This window comes from Pinus tabuliformis, chromosome J (assembly GCF_031772625.1).
Source record: "Pinus tabuliformis cultivar Carrire ecotype Pingquan chromosome J, CPIR1, whole genome shotgun sequence".
NCBI lineage: Eukaryota > Viridiplantae > Streptophyta > Pinopsida > Pinales > Pinaceae > Pinus > Pinus tabuliformis.
Window position 1 is genome coordinate 243,075,570 of NC_142295.1, and position 18,737 is coordinate 243,094,306.

General features: G+C 35.4%; 1 protein-coding gene across 1 annotated transcript in view; it reads right to left on the minus strand.

Moving 5' to 3' along the window:
• Positions 1-13,566, minus strand: part of LOC149226658 (uncharacterized) — a 230,011-nt gene extending 216,445 nt beyond the window's left edge. Inside the window, exon 1 of the mRNA XM_089380260.1 lies at positions 12,947-13,566. Coding sequence (XP_089236386.1) covers positions 12,947-13,566 — 620 coding nt within the window. The remainder of the gene's footprint in view (positions 1-12,946) is intronic.
• Positions 13,567-18,737: the final 5,171 nt, after the last annotated feature.

Consider the following 18,737-nt stretch of genomic DNA (forward strand, 5'->3'; position numbering starts at 1 on the left):
CTTGGCCAAACAATGCTACACAAATCCTAATGGCATATACTCAAGTTTCCCAAAACAATTTTGCTCATCATAAATATTATGAGTTTGTCAATTTTTTGGTAATAAACTCTTTCACTGACACCTTTATCTTGGACCATTATGCAATACAAACTGAATCCAAATGCACTCTATTCCTGCAACACGCCATTGACTTGGAACCATTTTTTCCTTATATCTCATATAACAGCAAATAAACTCTTATTTCATTGAACTATGAATTTACCATGGTTCTAGAAACCATATTGATTTTCAATTTCTTCTTTGTATTCCTTTGATCAGCATGAGCATTCAAGTATCTATGTATGTAGTGCACTTGAACTATGATTACACATTGAATTTTGTGACATTTGAACAAAGATTAGTATAATAAGAATACTTCTTAGAATTCTATCATGACTTGGTCTGCAATCTTTTTGTATATTGATGTATTTCGAAACTTTAACAAATAAATTGTTACCTTCAGAACTTAGGGCTTTGAAATTCTTCTGAAACAAAGATTCTCAACCTATTTAAGAATGCCCTTAATGATTTCTTCGAGGACCCCTAGCAAATTAAACCTTTGATACATTCCTATGGTCACTACTTTGATACAAGACTTACATTCCAATCTTCAAACTTTAGACTTTGGCAGCGTCATACTCATCTATAGAAACAATGTGCTATCCTTGGAACCAATATGTAATATCCTTTGCATGAAAGCAAAGTCCTTTGGATCTATAGGATAACATTGTGCTTTCTATCACAAGGCAACAAAGTCAATTGGCTTAATGGGTCATCTTCAAAATAATATTATAGTTCCTAATCAAACCAGGTCTAGGACTACTATTGCACAATCCAGAATTTAATCTCCAATGTAACATTGAATAATCACGTAAACTTATTTCCTTTCCTCGTATGGAGCTTGCAATAAAACAAGACTTCAAAGATCATATGTTCATCTTGAAAGGCCTACTAAGGCATTTATACTTACACTTCTAGAGTTAAAGGCTTCTAAGCTTCATGTCATAGATCCTTGTGATTGTTTTCCAAAGAAGAATTTTGACTTGAGAGTAAACAAACATGCCTTGCAATACAATCAAACTTTAGTAAATTCCATGAAAAGTGCCTTCGCTAGCTGAAGCATTTTCAGACTATCTTTTGACATTCTTTAACCTTTGCATTGGGAGCTCCTTAATTATTGCAATTTTGCTCCATAGGTCGCATACTCACGTTAGATATTGGCTTATCAAATTAGAGACAAATTGAATTGTTTGAGTATCTTTTGTCAGACCTTGTCCAAAACACACTTTAAACTAAAACATCTATTCAAATAGACAACTCGGTTGGCTTGTTCTCAGATAGAACTTTTTCAAAGTGACATCAACTTGTCTCCTTAAGAAATTAAGTGGTTCAGGTTCAATTCAGTCTAACAATCACTGTACCAATAATTTGTTCTTCTTCCAGAGCTTGCATAATAGGAGTGTAACCCTTGTGTCTGAGACTTCTTGGAGACTAAGAATGTTATGCTAAGGCTCTTCGGCCTTCCTTTGGTCATCCTAAGGCCACTCTGTAATAGTCATGAGGTCTTATCAGACCTATGTCACAAATTCTTAGACTTATATACAGAAGTTTGTTTTTGCCTAACCTTACTAATATTTTGATCTTCCTTTAAATATGCTTTGGCCTTCTCACTGGCTTAAGAGTGGAGCATGATGAGTCTTTCCAAGGCAAACCTAAGATTCAAGGGCTTCTTGAATTCACACAACAATCTACTTAACCATCTCAGAGATCCTTTGATTCTAACTTAGGATTAGGGAACAAACAAATCTTGGTCTCTTTTGGATCTAATCCTTCCTTTTCAGAACTTAGACTGTGATAAACAAGCTAATTGCTTCAAATCTTCTCTCATGCCCTAGCTCTGATACCATGTTGATTTTTTGTAGGTATTCTACTCGTAATTACTTCTAATGATATTCATTATAGATTATTTCATATTCACTTTAATTATTAAGCAATTACACATAGTATCCTCAAAAAAAGACATTAAGATCATAAAGAGAGCCAAATCATGAACAAGAGCATTTACCCTGGGAAAACCCAGCAACCTTTTCCTTAAAGAAATTCTTTATTTAAACAAGAGACATGCCTAGATCATCTAGTCATTTACAAGGTCAAACTGACCATTAAAGAGACTTGGTCAAACCTGGTCCACTACCTCCTAGTCAAGTCATAAGTCTACCCAACAATCTTTGACTTATATGATCTGTTGCCTTTCCTCATAGGTTCGGTCCTATACCATCTCAAGAATTCAGTTTGTTGCCTTGCCTTAGAAATTTGGTCCTGCAACTTCCTTGCCTTAGAAATTCAGTCTTGTAACTTCCTTGCCTCAGAAATTCGGCCTTGTAGCTTCCTTGCCTCAGAAATTCGATCCTCAACTTCCTGGTTTTCAGCTCGGTCTGCCTTGAAATCAGTTCATCCTTCTTTATCAAAGATGTGCCTCAAATTTGCCTCGTCCTCATACCTCAGATGATCCGAATGATTGCTTTTGAAGGAGGTCGAATGCCTCATTTATATAATGGTCATGCTAGCCGAATGGGTGCCTCTACACTGGGGTTGACTTGGCTTCATTGGAGCCAAAAAACAATTTTTCAAAAATTCAAAATTTTCCTCTTTTAAGAACATATGAAGAACATGCCCTAGAATTTTATCTTTTGACAATAGCATGAAGAACATGCTTTACAAATACATCAATGACTAAAATAATAATTATGAAACTGGACCATAGCTAAAATTCCAACACAGATTTCAAGATTAACTACAATGTGTGAATCGCTAGAGACACCCCCTATGGTTGGCAAGCACGAACCCAATTAAAGACGAGATCTATGGATGACACATTGGACAAATTTTCCTAAATTCACACTAATTTCCACTATAGAATTTCAAAGTTATTTCATCATTCTTATGTGTCATTGTAAACACGGATAATCGGCAAATGGATAATCGGCAAAGTTATGTGTGTTTGTAAACACGGATAATCGGCAAAGTTTTTTTTCTAGTTATAACCTCAAAGCTAAGGTGGAATTCATTGGCAATGTCTTAGGTGAATCCTAGTGTTTATCAAGTTTGTGTAAAAGCGTGTTTAGTAATAATTCTAGTGCATGGTTACTCATAGTTAGACACCATGGCCAAATTATTTTATTATAAACACACTTGGTTTCACACTAGATCGTATTTTTTCGCAGAATTGGGTAATGTCTTGAGGGTCTATGTCTAAATGTATTTTCCCCTTCTATGGGTTGATATTGTAATAATTTGATGTAAAAAAAAATTAGTACACGGTTACTCATAGTTAAACACCATGGCTAAAATATTTGAGGGTGGAAAATAATTAATCCCCTTTAGAGTCAATTAATTAATTTTTCTAACAAAATTAAATAAAAATCTTAAGCCAAAAAATTAATTAATTTTGAATCAAAGCTAATTTGAAAATAATTAAATTCTCTCCAAGTGGAAAATACTCATAAATTCGTGCATCAAAAAGAAATTAATTTTTAAATGTCATCCACCAAGGGAAAAATGGATATTTTAAGAAAATTTGACCCATTGGACCTTGGTGGTTAAGTCAAAATGATTTTTTTGAGGAAATTAGTCCAAAATATTAATTTTTGGATTAATAAAAAATAGTTTTCAAGATAAATTCGAATTTTTCCTCAAAAATGAAAAATCGACAGTGGAGATTAAAATAAGATCAAGATATTTTCGACGGATGAGATTATTTTGACGAGAATCAAACCAACTAGCCGTTATTTCCACTTGGAGGGGTTTATTTCTCTCTCATTTTCTATATAAGGAAGCTATTGAGCTTCTCATCTCATCTTCGGATGATTTAATTTTGTAACGCATGTATTCAGCCTTGCTCTACTGGAATTATTTTTTGCATAATAGAAAGAATTTGGGGTTTCAGTTCATGGTGTTCTTCTATCTATTGATTTGTGGTATGTGCTAGTATTTTATTCTTTCATGCTCTATATTATGCTAAAATTCATAATCGTAATTTCAGTTGCTGGTAATAAGAACATTCTATTGGTACAATTATCTTTACCTTAGGTGATTTGATTCACCCCGTGATCTAACAAATTATTTTTAAGATTACACAGAGATCTACAGGTACACTAGCCCTTAGACTCCAAGTTCGCAGATTGTGGGGAAGGATCGACCTTGTTTGAGCTTTGAGCTTTCATTTTGGCAATTGATTTTGCAGGAGTGTTTTAGCTAGTAATTATTCATCCATATTATCTACTCTAAAATCTCAAAATTTTATTTTTCTAAATTTTGCACTATAAAGATCAAATTGGCTACTGAGAGCAATTATTTTATTTTTGTAAATATTATGAATATTTGTAAATAAATCTAACCCTTGTTTTATTTTTGTAGCATTTGAGCTTTTAGGGATTTATTTAACTTTTTGTATATATATTGGGCTCTTGGGATTTTTCTCTTCATTTGTACTGGTGAATTCTCAAGTGCTTGAAGGATATTCGAATTTGGTTGGAGTAACTAGCCCTAAGGCTAGGTTTTCAAGGGTTTCTCACCTCCAAGAGGAGTCGTCTAGCCCATTTGTCCAAATTGCTCAATTGAGAAGGGTTGAATCAAGCCCTAGAGGCCTAGATCTAGCCTCCCAAGGCCCTAGAACCTCAATTCTAAGCCAAGAAGAAAGGTCGCGGGCCCTACAAGGTAAATTTTGAGGTTTTCATGGTAATTTTTTTTGTATTTTTGTAACTCTCTTTGTTTTTGCAGGGATACAAAAAAAATTTGAGGCCTCCAAGGCCTAACCGAGGGCTCTCTTCCCCTTGCAGTATGAAAATTCCTACACTAAAGGAACCCCTACTGCAGCAAATCTAAATCTACTTCACCTACTTGATTTTTAAATTACATTCATTAAGTTATTCTTTTGAATACTGAAGCAAATTACTTCTGCAACCTACACTAATTAAATATTTGATCTCATGAAACAGAAACAGAGCAAAGAACAAGATACATAGGACACACTTATTTTTGGACACAATAATCCCCGGAAAAACCCAATGCGGGAAAACCGACGTAGCAGTTTTGAGGGTTTATTATTATGCAAGAGAAATATCTGAATACAAATCTAGGATGCTCATCTAGCAATCCTTTACAAAGAAAATACTGGCGAAAAATCTGAGTGAGTTTTACCTCACTTCACCTAGCAGAATTCCAGTTGATCCAGCACAAGGCTGGCCAGCCTTGGCTATTTCTATGTTGGCCCTACGTAGGCCCTGCGTCAGCCTTTCAGGCTCTGCATCAACCCTGCATCACCTTCTCTGCCCTCTACGTCAGCTCTCCCAGTTGTTCTGACAATTCCCGACAGTTCCGACAGTTTTGGTTGTTCCGACAGTTTTGGAATCTACATGACAGGCAACTTTTCTGTGTCAACTCTCTCGGCTACTACGTTGCCTCTGCGTCAGCTCTCCTGGCTGTCCCGACAGTTCCAGCAGTTTCGGTTGTTCCGACAGTTCTAGATTCTGTGTGACAGGCAGCTTTTCTGCGTCATCTCTCCCGGCTACTGCGCTGCCTCTCTGCAAGCTCTCTCCGCCTCTTTGTTAGTATTCTTCGGAAAGTCCTTCTCCCAAATTCTCACTACCCGTCAGATACAATATCTCCCCAATCGATTTTCCCCCTGAGAACTTCTCACCTTAGAAAATTGATTTCCTCAATCTCTTTGTGTGTGTTTCCAAATGAACCCCAAACCTCCATTTTATACTTTTCTTGTTGAGTCTTCAACAACCGAGATTGAGTCTCTAATAACGGCTAAGATTAAAACATGACTTCATCCACCTTCTAGATCATTCTCACCCATATTTTGATTAATAGTCATTAATATTTTAATTTCCCTAAGTTTAGACTTAGGAACCCCATTAAAAATATTAATTATTTTAATAAAATACAATTTGGGTGGAATTTCACCAAACGGTTTTTGGGTTCTTTAGAACTCATGTGCCTTAGCCTCTCCACCAATTTTCAAGGCTAGAACATTTCCGATGCTACCAAAAACTAACCCTCCCTCTTAGCGAGGAAAGTGCTCTAGCAACAATGTCCACATGCATGCTGCTTTGTTTCTGAAGCACCTCCTTTCTGCAGTGTTTCTACCACCAAAACTGTGCAGCTGCTGCAACTGTATTGTTGCCCATGACACTGCCACTGCCACTGCTGCATCCGTACTACAGCTCCCTCTCAAATGCTGCATTTGCTATGTTGCTAGCACTGCCACTGCCAACACTACATCTGTACTGCAACTCAATTGCTGAGAGAAGCAACTGAAAAACATCCAAAATTAGTTGAACTTAACTGTGTTCAACATAATACAATGAATGTTGGAATCTAACTGCTGTTGATTCTGACCCTCTGAGTCTTCTGCGCTGCTGCTGACTCCTACGTTGTGCCAACTGCGTTGCTGCTGACTCCTACGTTGTGCCAACTGCGCTGCTGCTGACTCCTGCGCTGCTGCCAACCTTGCTCTGCGTTGATCAGTCTTTGGTCCCCAGCTACTGCAACTCTCCTCCAAACACTCCACTGCATCATCTGACACTAAGTCCATCTCGCTACTACTGAATCTTGGGCTCCCGTGGCAAGGAATTGATCCAAGAGGTGGACTCCTCAAGGACCCTACCCACATATAGTCCTCCCGACTATAGCTCAATATCACCCCATATCCCTCCTGGAGATGCGTGGGCACTCATGGCAAACTCATCCTCGTCAATCTTTGTTGAAGCAGCCTTAGGATCATGTTTCTCATCCTTGTCATTTTTCTTCAAAGTACACTGGGATGCATAGTGGCCCAACTCGCCACAACTGAAACATTTCACCTTCGAAATGTCCTCCTTTCGCTTTGGCTTCTGCTATCCCTTTCGAAGCCAGAGTTGCGTTTTCATCCTCCTCCTTCGTCTTTGAGCTACTCCCACTGCTACCATTGAGGTTGACCTTCGCTAGGTCCCTCCTTAACTCCTCCTGTTGAAAAGCCGCCCACATCTCCTCCCATGAAGGTAGTTTTTCTCTGCCCAATATGCTTTGGTCGAAAACTTGCCATTCATCCGAGACTCCATTCAGGGCTATCCTCACCATTGCAGTTGGCTAAGGAGTGGACACCACTGCAACAAGCTGGTCTCTAGTGTCCTGAACATGTGTCCTGAAGACGCTGAAGATAGAGGTTCACCCCTTCTCCTTTCTTCATCAAAGTCCGCTACAACTTCTGCTCCAGATACATCTTCCGCTGTTCGGAAGAGCCTTCATATAGAGAAGACAAGGCTTCCCACATCTCTCGGGCTGTATCCTTGCCCTGCAAGTGTGAGACCACATGATCTCGAACTCCATTGAGAATGAGCCTCTTTGCCTTCCCGTGCTCGGCCTTGTATTTCTTTTTTTGATCGTTGTCAGCTACAACACGATTGACGTAGGCCTCGAGATCATGTTCCTCTAGAACAGCGAAGATTTTGGTCTTCCATATGACATAGTTGGAAGCTCCTTCCAACCTTTCCTAATCTCTGAGCCCATGCGATGCCATCTTACCCAACTGTCGAACTGACTCCTCTAGTCACTACTTAGCACTGCTTAGCTGCTCAGCAAGTGAGAAATTCGAACTTTCTTTTCCACGACACTTCACAATTTGCACATGTGTGGGCTTGACCTAAAAAACATATTTCCCCTTGTCCAAATTTTATGATTTTTAGGTCGATTTTCCTCTCGAAAAGAAGAATTCAATGCAATCATCATCTCCATCAAATGAGCTGTCCAGAGTGGAATTTAACCCTAGTTTCCAATTTTAACAAGATGTCCAATGAACCCACATCAAAATTAGTTTGCACAAAAATCTTGTGAAAACTCTCCATAAGCACTTGACATTATTCTTAAATATTTCATGTAAATGACCATCCATCCCCCACACATATAAAGACACTTCAAAAAATACTTAGTAAACTTGTATGAAGTTGATTCGATCATAGGCTTCCAAATAAAGGGTTTAGTGTTTTATATTCTTTTAAGACTTATGAAGATATTGTAGTCATATCCCTATTTAAGATCATGTGACATTACCAATGACTGCAGATTGGCTTAGAGGGACTAATATTGATAAGTTACAAATTGATAATATTGAATGTATTTTATTCCGTCTAATCGATGTGTGTTTTTTAATAAATATCATCACCTTTCACCATTCGAATCACCGTTATTGCCTTTTGAGGATGCACAAGACCCGACAAATAAGGCTATTTTATTTGTAAACGCTGTTTTATTTGTCGGGTAAGAAAATTCTACAGAAACTGTAGCAAGCAATCAATTAACAATGACCGTAGGTTAGCTTGAATGGACAAATATTGATAAATTACAAATTCTTCAAGATTGAACTTTATAAATTTATTCTCCTCTCTAATCAACGTGTAATAGATACCATCTATCATTCACTATTCGCAGAACTGTTCTATTCTTTGAGAATATATAAAACTGAACAAATGCTCCTATATGAGAAGCCTATGTACAAAACCCAACAAATTCTCTATCTGAGAAGCCTAAGAAAATTATATAGGATCTCTAGCAAGCAGTGCAGTTAACGAAAAACGACCATTTCTGATATTCTGTTTATCAACAGGGACTACGTATCACGAACAACCGTTGTTAGAAAGGCCATATGACATACAACAATTGTTTGAAAGGAAAGACAGTAGAATATGGAAGAGTAAAGATAAAACTTGAAGAGATAAAAGGCATGGACATAACTGAATGGGACAGACAGGGCTGCAAGCTTATAACTATTTTTCCTAAATGGTAAGTACCAAGGTACTAAAGACGACAAATTGTGGAATGACGAAATAGTCACGTGCCAGGAAAAATAAACAGGATGAAAAACAAAAAAACATGGAATAAAATGGAAGGAATTAAAGGAAGTAAAAGAGAAAAGGAAAAAGGAAAAGAGTAGATGATAAATTAGAGTGGAAAATGAAAAAACAAAAGATTTAGCAATGAAGATAGTTATGTATTTGTTTTGAAAATATTTGGGTAAGTTTTAAGGATAAGAAAAATAAAAAGATAAAGATGAATAAAATGTTTATAAAAAGTTCATGAATATACAAAAAAAAATTGATATTTTTATTTTTTTTAAATTTAAAGGAACTTTTATGGATTTATCCATAACTAAGGTATATATATAAAACAAATGTTAAACTTCTAGTTTTAATAAAGTTTGTATTTAACAAAGTTCGGGTTAGACTATTAATTAAAAGAGATACATAAATAGTAAAGCACATGCAACATTGTTGGCCATAAGGGGAAGGGGCTACTATGGCATAAGGTAATGCTCAATATTGAGACAGGAATAATTAGGCACCTATGCATTATAGGCAATAAATAACCTTGTATAGGATAATAAATGAGCAGTGGATACCTAAAAAGTTAAGAGGGTTAAGGCCTCTTCATAAAGGGATCATAAGATTCATTGGGTTCTTTTACATTTGTTAGGCACCTATGCATGATAGGAAACAAATAACCTTGTATAAAATAATAAATGGGCAGTGGATACCTTAAAAGTTAAGAGGGTTAAGACCTCTCCATAAAGGGATCATAAGATTCATTGGGTTTTTTTACATTTGTGTATTACAAAAATACTAGTAGCCATGAATTCTTATAATGGTTTAGCTAAGTGGAATGTAATATGAAATGAATATTTTAGTTACTGTTTAGTAACCATCTCCATAAGCTTATTGGAGTTTCATAGGTCACCAATGGAAAGAAGAATACACCTAGGCCAATATTTCTAAATTGGACATTAAGACTAAAGTGCTGGCATTTAGGTAGTGTTTATTTTGTTAGGTAGGTATAGATAGCAATTTAAGCTCCATGACCCCTGCGAGAAAGGAGTTCTTCTCCCTTTCACTATTTTTTTAAACCAAACTCAAGTACAAGAAACTCTTCTCTTGTTTCCAAAGTTTCTTGAACCAAATGCGAATTCTCCTTTTTAGTATTTTTTGAACCAAACTCAAGTACAAGCAACTCTTCTCCTTTCCCTAAGTTTTTTAAACCAAACTGGAATTCCACAAACCAACAATGAAAAGAAAAATGCACCTTGGCCAAGATTTCTAGACTAGAGGCCATGCATCTATCATGCTAGAGGGCATCCATGTTTGTAATTTGTTATGCAGATACAATAGCAATGCTCCATGATCCATGCAAGAAAAAAAATTCTTCTTCGTGTCACTATTTTTTTGAATCAAACTCAAGTATAAGTAGCTCTTCTCTTTTCCCAAAAAGAATTTTGACCAAAAAAAAGTTATCCTTTTACTACATTTTTTAACCAAACTCAAATACAAGAAAGTTATCTTTTAACTATATTTTTAAACAAAACTCAAATACAAGAGAGTTATCCTTTTAACTATATTTTTTAACTAAACTCAAATACAAAAAACTCTTCTTCTCTCTAATACAAATATAATCAACCAACTAAATATATAAACCAAACTCAAAAACAAAAAACTCCACTTCTCTCTGATACAAATATAATCAGCCAACTAAATATCTAAACCTAAATAAAGTGTTCAAGTGTTAAATAAGAGGCATAACTCGATGCGATTGACATGAACAACATTCTCCCATTCTGACATCATTTCCATTGGCGTGAACAGCATTCTGACATAAGGCTTCAATATTCAAAAGAGGTAGTTTGCACTTTCATCTAAAATTAGAATAAACTCCACCATATACTTCACTATTAAGCGAACTTGATGTAGCAAACTCACTAGCAATAAGTTCCCCCGTTGATAGTTTATAGAATTGGCACTCACGTGGCAATAGGAGTTAAGCTCCTACTTCATTCTTTTGACTAATAATGAGTTAAAGAAAAAGTTAAGAATACAATTGTGGGGTTATAGCCTGGTTGGTTTCACCTAAAGTTATTAATAAAGATATTATTAAATACAATAAAGTCGAATAGATTCTTAGCTGATTTATTCGCAGTTTGATATTGTATTTTATAGGATCAGCTATGAGAAAATGAACACAAAAAGTCTTGCTCTTTTGGTTCCTCTCCCAATATATTTAATTAAGTGAAAATAATTAAATCAGGATTGTGGTTTATGTGGATATAGAAAACTGTAAAAGTGTAGTTTATGTGGATATAGGAATGGGTAAAAGTGTTTTGATTAAAATAAAATCAACTAAATAGTTTATTTAATTTCTTTAAGTAAATTTAATTGGCAGATGTGTAAAAGGTTTTAATTTTGTAAGAAAGTATTTTTTTAAGTAAGTGTAGATAGTAAAAATAAGGTTTTTTTGCTTAAGGGGTGTAGAATAGACTGTGATAAGTCACTCCTTGATGTGAACCTCACTCATTCTAAATTCTATGGAAAAAATCTAATCATATTAGGGCTGGTGTGGCCTAGGCTCGTGCCATCCCCAAATAATTTTGATGGCCTAGATGTCCAAGTCAAGCCTATGCAATCTTTGATAAACTCAAACCACTTAACAAACATACAAAAAAAAAAAAAAAGTCCTCTAAGAAAAGTAAGTATTGCATTAATTTCTTATCAAATTTCACCATATAAATAAGTTAAAAGTTTAACTTAAATTTTGCAGTTTTTATAAAAATAATATTTTTTACTTAAAAAAATTGTTGTATTTTGAAAAAAAAAATATAAATTTATTTCAATTTTAAATCTATTAAACATTAAAAAGCTAAAGATTAAATTAAAACTTCTTGTTAACTGACTTCCGATATATTGTGTATCCAGAGGGATGAAAAAAAAAACTAAAAACTATTTTTATACTTTTAAATTAAAAAATAAGTTAAGATCCATATAAGAAGCTAATTTTTTTTTTTAATTAAAAAATCAAGTTAAGATCAATATATGCTAGATTATGTTATTAATATTGCCATTCTAAAAATCATCGAATTAAAATAGTAGGTTAACCTGTATTGGAAAATAACAAAACGTCGTTTTCACTAGCCAACAACCCTTTCGGTATTATTATTATTTTCATCTTATTTTATTAGCATGCATATCAAACTGGGCTCTAAGAGCAGATAGCATCTCCGGGTAGCCTTTCTCAAGTACATATAAACAAATTCAACTTTGACACAAAATAAATCAAAGCGTTTAGTGAAAGCATTCAAACTTCGCAAAAACTTAGCTAAATATATAGGTCCATGCAACGTAGTACTTAATTGGCATAGCTGTGGGTGTCTTAATTTAGAATTCTCAAATGCATTTCAATAAAATCAATTTTAAACAGTAAAACATCAATGAAAAATTACATTTCATAATCTGCACAAGTTTAACGCAAAGTTGCACTTAATTTGGATTTAGCAATAAGTGAATTGTGAATTTTAATTCACGAATCTCAAATACATTTAAAAAAAATCAATTGACACTGAAAAACTAAATCTCGATATTACTCGCACCAGTTTAATTATCAAACTATAAAGTTTCACTAAATTTGATAAGTGAATTTTAAATTAAAATTGACTATTCTCAAATTCTATTAAATTAATTCGAATTTGAAACAGAATAAACTATAAGCATTTACTGGCAAACTAAATTTCAATATTTGCATATGTTCGGCTACTTAATCTATCAGTCCATGCAATGCAGCACTTAATTTGACAAAAAAAACAGTAAACTAAAGCATTCACTGAAAATGTAAAATACAATTTTTGCGCAAAATAGAATTTAATTTGACATAAATAAAATCAATTTCAAGCAGTAAGCTACAAGCATTGAATGAAAAAAAAAATCGAGATATTCTCTAATGCTTTAAACAGAAGTACTTCAAACGTACTTCAGACAATAAAGTACAGGCATTCGCGGAAGTAAAGCCCTAATTAAATGCGATAAAAGAGGGAAAAAATTCGAAAACATACTTGCTTCCTTCCTCGGTAGTAACAACAATAGCTTTCACTTTGTCTTGCAGCTCAACCAGCCTGTTTCTCAACTCTTCCTTGAATTTCTGTTCCCTGCTAAGGAATTCCTCTAATTCTTCAAACCTAGCGTTCTCGGCTTCTAACTCCACGTTCTTTTCTCTGATAAACCGCCCGGCTCGGCCTATTAGTCTCTTGCAGACTTCCAATTTCTGGCTCAAATTGGCAGTCTCCTTCAGCACAGCGTCGTCTGGCGTGAAATTTGGCAGAAGTTCACCAAAATACTTGACAAAATATCGGCATTCCTCTGCTTTGAGCTGCTCCAGCACATCCTCCTCCTCTGCCTTGGCAATGTCAACCCTAAAAATTTTGTCATTTTCTTGCTTCCTTTTCCGTTTTCTGAAGCTTGGGTTGCTCTGAGAAGCGGGAGAGCTCTGAATCTTTGCACTCATGCCAGGAACTTCGGCATCTGAATGCTGCTCTGATTTGGCTATTTCAATCTTTGCCGTGTAAAAATTTTCCGACGTGTTTTTTTGCATTAAATGCATTTGCTTCAATAGTTCCAGGTCCTGTATAATCCTGACGAAGGCATCATGGAAAGACGGAAGCTCTGCACCTGCCATTCCTGTCAGTCGAAGGACAATCTCGCTTTCAAAATACACATTCCAAGTCTCATAAACATATGGCGCATAAAACAGACTACAGATCCCCGGAAAAAAAAAAACAGACTACAGATGTTTTGGCAGTCGGACTCTAAACCAATGGAATTGTTTCGAGGGATGAATTTTCGGCGACAAATTACCTGGACTCGTTATAATGCTCGCGTTTCAAGGAGGATTCAAGGCACAGGTGATTGCCAGTCAAGATGGGTGAGTTGACTGATACTTCCGGTAGTGAAAATGGGACGATCTAAACCGTTGGATAAGGAATATAATATAGCCGTTGATGAACGTGACCTAAAATTGAAGGGTTTTTTGTCTTGACCATTGGCTATCAGGTTTAATCTCCTTTGGCAAATATGATGTGGATGTGTTACGTTTATGTAAATTAAACACGGTGGATATTTTATTTGAAAGAACAGTAAAATATGTCATTGTCATGACCTAGTCATTGTCAATGTTCCCTACACTACCTGTTCATCTATGGCACCTCTATCGTAGGATCAACCTTATGGTTTTTCTATGTTTCATTTCCTATTTCATTTTTAAAGTGATAAGTATTGAAGAAAATTTTCGGATTTAATGATGTTGATTCTATCATATAAAGCGTTTAATATTATATAATTAATATTTTATTATTTATTGTTTTGTTATTTGTATGTATTATATGTTTGGTTGTATATTATTGGATCCTTGAATTTAGTTGTTCATACTAACATTCAAAGCATTTGTATTGAGGTGTTTAATGCTTATTACTTTTTATTTTGTTGTTTGTGTGGTTTTATGTTTTATGGGTTAAGGAGTGGGTGATTTAAGTATAGTAATAGTGTTTAAGATACAATTTTGCTTACGTTAAAAATGATTATTTTTATGTCAATCTTTTTCATTCATGTTATTTTAGTTTTTTAGTTTCTTGTAAAAGGTTAAGAGATAACATTTTTAGTAATATTCTATGATTGCTAATGGTCAAGGGTCATTGTCTCGAAACCTCAACAACAATTGATGCAAAGAACAACATATGCATTTAGTTCTTGAGCTTATGTGCACTACAATGTGCCCAACATGTGTCATGCACTCATAACTACATTCTACACCCAATTGTATATGTGCATCAATATTACCACGCATCATATGCCCCAATATCCCACTTTCCCACTATAGTCTTTTACTCTAAACATTATTCCACACTAATAACCACATGATGAAAAAAAAAATTGTGCCTCATCAATACTGAGTGAATACTGACAATGTTGAATTGCCTTCAACACTTAAGCAAACATTCTTAAAGTTGAGATGTGTTCCTAAGTATATTATGTGATGTGAAGCATAGCATCCTGCACAAAGCATAGAATACTTATATTCTCTTTCTCTTGTTGTTTATCACATAATATTTATAAATAAATGAAAAACATTGTTACATTCTAGTGTCGATCCCATCCTAATAAAGGAAATTGACTTTGTTATCTTGTCTTTGAAGGGTATGATTTATTTTATGTGTCTCAAAGGAATAGGTGATTCAAGTATAGTGATAGTATTTATTACACAATTTCACCTATGTTAGAAAGTGTTTGAATCTTTGTGCCAACCTCCTTCATCCAAGTCATCCTTGTTCCTTAGTTCCTCTTATAGGATTAAGAGATAGTGTCCCTAGCATTATTTTGTCATTGCTAACAAGTAGGGTCAAGAGTAAATGCTTCAAAACCCCAATCGCAATTGAAGAAAATATCACCTTATGCAAAAATTGCTTGAACTCTTATATGCACTCCAATGTGCCAAATTTGTTGTACATGCCCACTACTAAATTCTACACCCAACAATATATCTACATCAATATTACCATGTATCATGTGATATCCCACATGCCCACTATAGCATTTTATGCCCAATAGTCCATGTTAATAACAACATGCATTATACCAACCAAACAAATAATCACCTCATGGATACCAACGATATCAAATCATTTCTCCAATAGTATGAACGTTCTTGTAATTTATATGTGTTCCTATGTATATTATGCATGATGTGAAGCATAGCATCAAGCATAGACCATAGAATAATTGTATTTCCCTTTCTCTTGCTCTTTATCACAGAATGTCCACACAAAAATAAAAAGTATTGTTACATTCTAGTTTGCTTTATTCATAACTTATTCAATTTTTCCATATGTTTATGTCCATGCTACTATTAATCCAAGGGGTCATTTGAATCTACCACCATCTTCTAAATGGCCCAAATCTTGCAAGATGTACAAGCCCTTTTGGCACCTTTTTCAATCCATTCCATGCATTTATGGAAATTCAGGAGTATAGCTCAAAATAAGCTTTGTAACAATCCAAAGAATGCTAAAAAAATTGTATGTGAAATTTATCACCCAAATAAGTTGATGTTCCAACTAAGATCCTTGAGGTCCACCTTCCTTTCATCACATCAAGTATTGTAGGGTTTTTGGATCTTAGGGGTTTTGCCTCTTAGGGATTTTGGCATTATGATAAAAATGTAGGTTTTAGCATCATGTTTTGGTATTTTTTATGAATAAGTGTGATCATCACATCTTTGCTTAGAAATGGGCCACCATTATTCTTGAAACATTGTCTTGGTATGTACACTATAGTGTTCTTTTACCATTGATTCATTTATTACGCCATAAGGCGTTCCCTCTTAAATCAACTCCCAAATTGTTTTTCTGTCTTAATTTTAACCGTTAGATCCATTGTTAGATGATTCAACAATGGTCTGCTGTCCAATTTAATTGAAAAACATTAAATAACTTTTAAAATATAAAATTAGTTAATTAAAAGTTTAATTAATTCTCATTACTCGTGCTCGGGCAGATAGCGGCTTTGCTGTAGAGAAGGACCGAATACCTTCTTATTGCTCTAGGAGGATATGAGGAGGGCCACGAAGGGCAGGGAGGTAGTACCTTCTTCTTTACTGCAGGATGAGGAGGGCCACGGAGTGCAGGGAGCGAAGAAGCAAGGAAAACACTACAATTTGCTCCGTGATTCGACTAAGAGAATAGCTCTGCAACTAGTTCACCATTGGGGTTACAGATGCAGGTTCTTGGATGGTTTTCTACGGTCGCCAGGCCCGGTAATACCTCAGCTCATTATTCTGAGAGTTAACTTCTTTCCTTTCCTCCATCTTTCAAGCAGTAACCCTGTCATAATTTTTCTGTTGCAGCAGCGGGGAGGTTTGCTTATTATTTTTGTCTTCACCATCAGAAATGCGGGTCTATCGCAGTCTGGAGGTGACCGATTCCGCCACCTCACTCGACTGGGTTGAGACCTTATTCATGAGGGTTCAAATTCACCAAGGAAACTCTGCATTCCTCTGTCGACAGAGGTATGTACCAAGGTTTAACTTTTCATCTTAAAGAGTTTGGAAACCCTAATTCAGTTTTATATTTCCTACAGGACTCCGACAACTCTCAAAATGGGTGGTTCGAAAGGAATGCAGTACTAATTCTCAATCTGCTTCGAAATTCACAATCATCAGTTGGGAAGGTTCGCTTTGCAACCAAATCCTCGCGCAACCTCAGGTAAGGTTTTATATGCAACCAAATCCTCACACAACCTCAGGCAAAGTCCAACCATTAAATATATTGTATTCAAAATTACTGGGTTCATCAAGAAATTTAATTCCTGCTTCCTTATCGCAGCATGAACAATGGCCATGGCGACCCTAGGTCTCAGCCCCACAAGTAATTCTAATTTCATCTTTCTATCAGTTATGCTACACATATTTCCAGGTCTGGAAATCAACTCACTCGCTGCTTCTCAACTGCAGGTAAACTTGTCAGTAGAATTACCTAAAGGAAAGGTTTCACGTTTGCTCAAAATGCCCAGGTTCTCACACAACCCTCTGACATGTATGTTGGAGGTTGTCCATTATTGGACAAACCCTCCAAGGTTCTAGTTCTCTTATTATAAATTTTCTTTCTATAAAATTATTGACAAATCTTTCCATGAAATCATAAGTCGTTCTGAATTTTCTCACTATAGTTAGTCAATTTCTAATATAATTATTCAGTGCTAATGTTAGCAGTCGTAATTCTCCAGTCCTTCTCTGCTGGATTGGTCCAACCATTAAATATATTGTATTCAAAATTACTGGGTTCATCAAGAAATTTAATTCCTGCTTCCTTATCGCAACGTAAGCAATGGCCATGGCGACCCTAGGTCTTCATCGATAATTGTTTGCAAAGCTCTGGTTTCTTCTTTCTATAATGGTTCGTGTTTATGTCTCCTCTACTGCTCCATTGGTGTATCAACATTTATGGTCATTTCTCGGTTGCAACGTTACAACTGAGTTATTTTAACTTCGAAGAGGACCCAACCATCATATGCATAATTTTTGTCAAGATGTTATTCCCCTGTTTTTGGTCAGTTTTTCTTATTGTGGGTCATAACTCCTAAATCACAGGTATTGAATGGAGACACTCTGTTGTCTTAGGATTTTATGGGGAAACTCTGTTTTGCATTGCAAATTTGAGTATATTTTAGATCGAGCAAGAGATTTTTTGTATTTAAATATTTAGCGATTCAAATATAGATTCTGGATTCACTCCAGGTAGATTTTGATAGAATCTCAATGATAGGAGATTCAAAACATTTGTATGCTTTTAATTTATGTTCAAATTTGCAGTGAAAACTTACAATCAAATATTTCTATGACATTTTTCTCTTTTGTTTTCAATCTTTTATTAAATAAACATTATGGTGTAAAGCATATTACAAAAAACTTAAAAGTTTGATGGGATTCAGGAATTGGAAAAACCGAGTTAGTACTGGAATTTGCTTACAGATATGCACAGAGGTATAGGATGGTATTATGGGTTGGTGGAGAAGCTCGTTACCTGAGACATAACTATTTGAATCTGTCTCGGTTACTTGGGTTGGATGTGAGTAATGAGACACATATTGCCTCATAGAAAGGTAGGAATAAGACATTTGAGGAGCAGGAAATGGAAGCCTTGCAGAGAGTGAGAAAGGAGCTTAGTAGAGACATTCCTTGCCTTCTTGTGATTGACAATTTGGAGAGTGAGAGAGATTGGTGGGATAGTCGGGACCTTTTGGAGCTTCTTCCACGTTTTGGTGGAACAACGCATGTGATAATTTCTACTCGACTCTCCT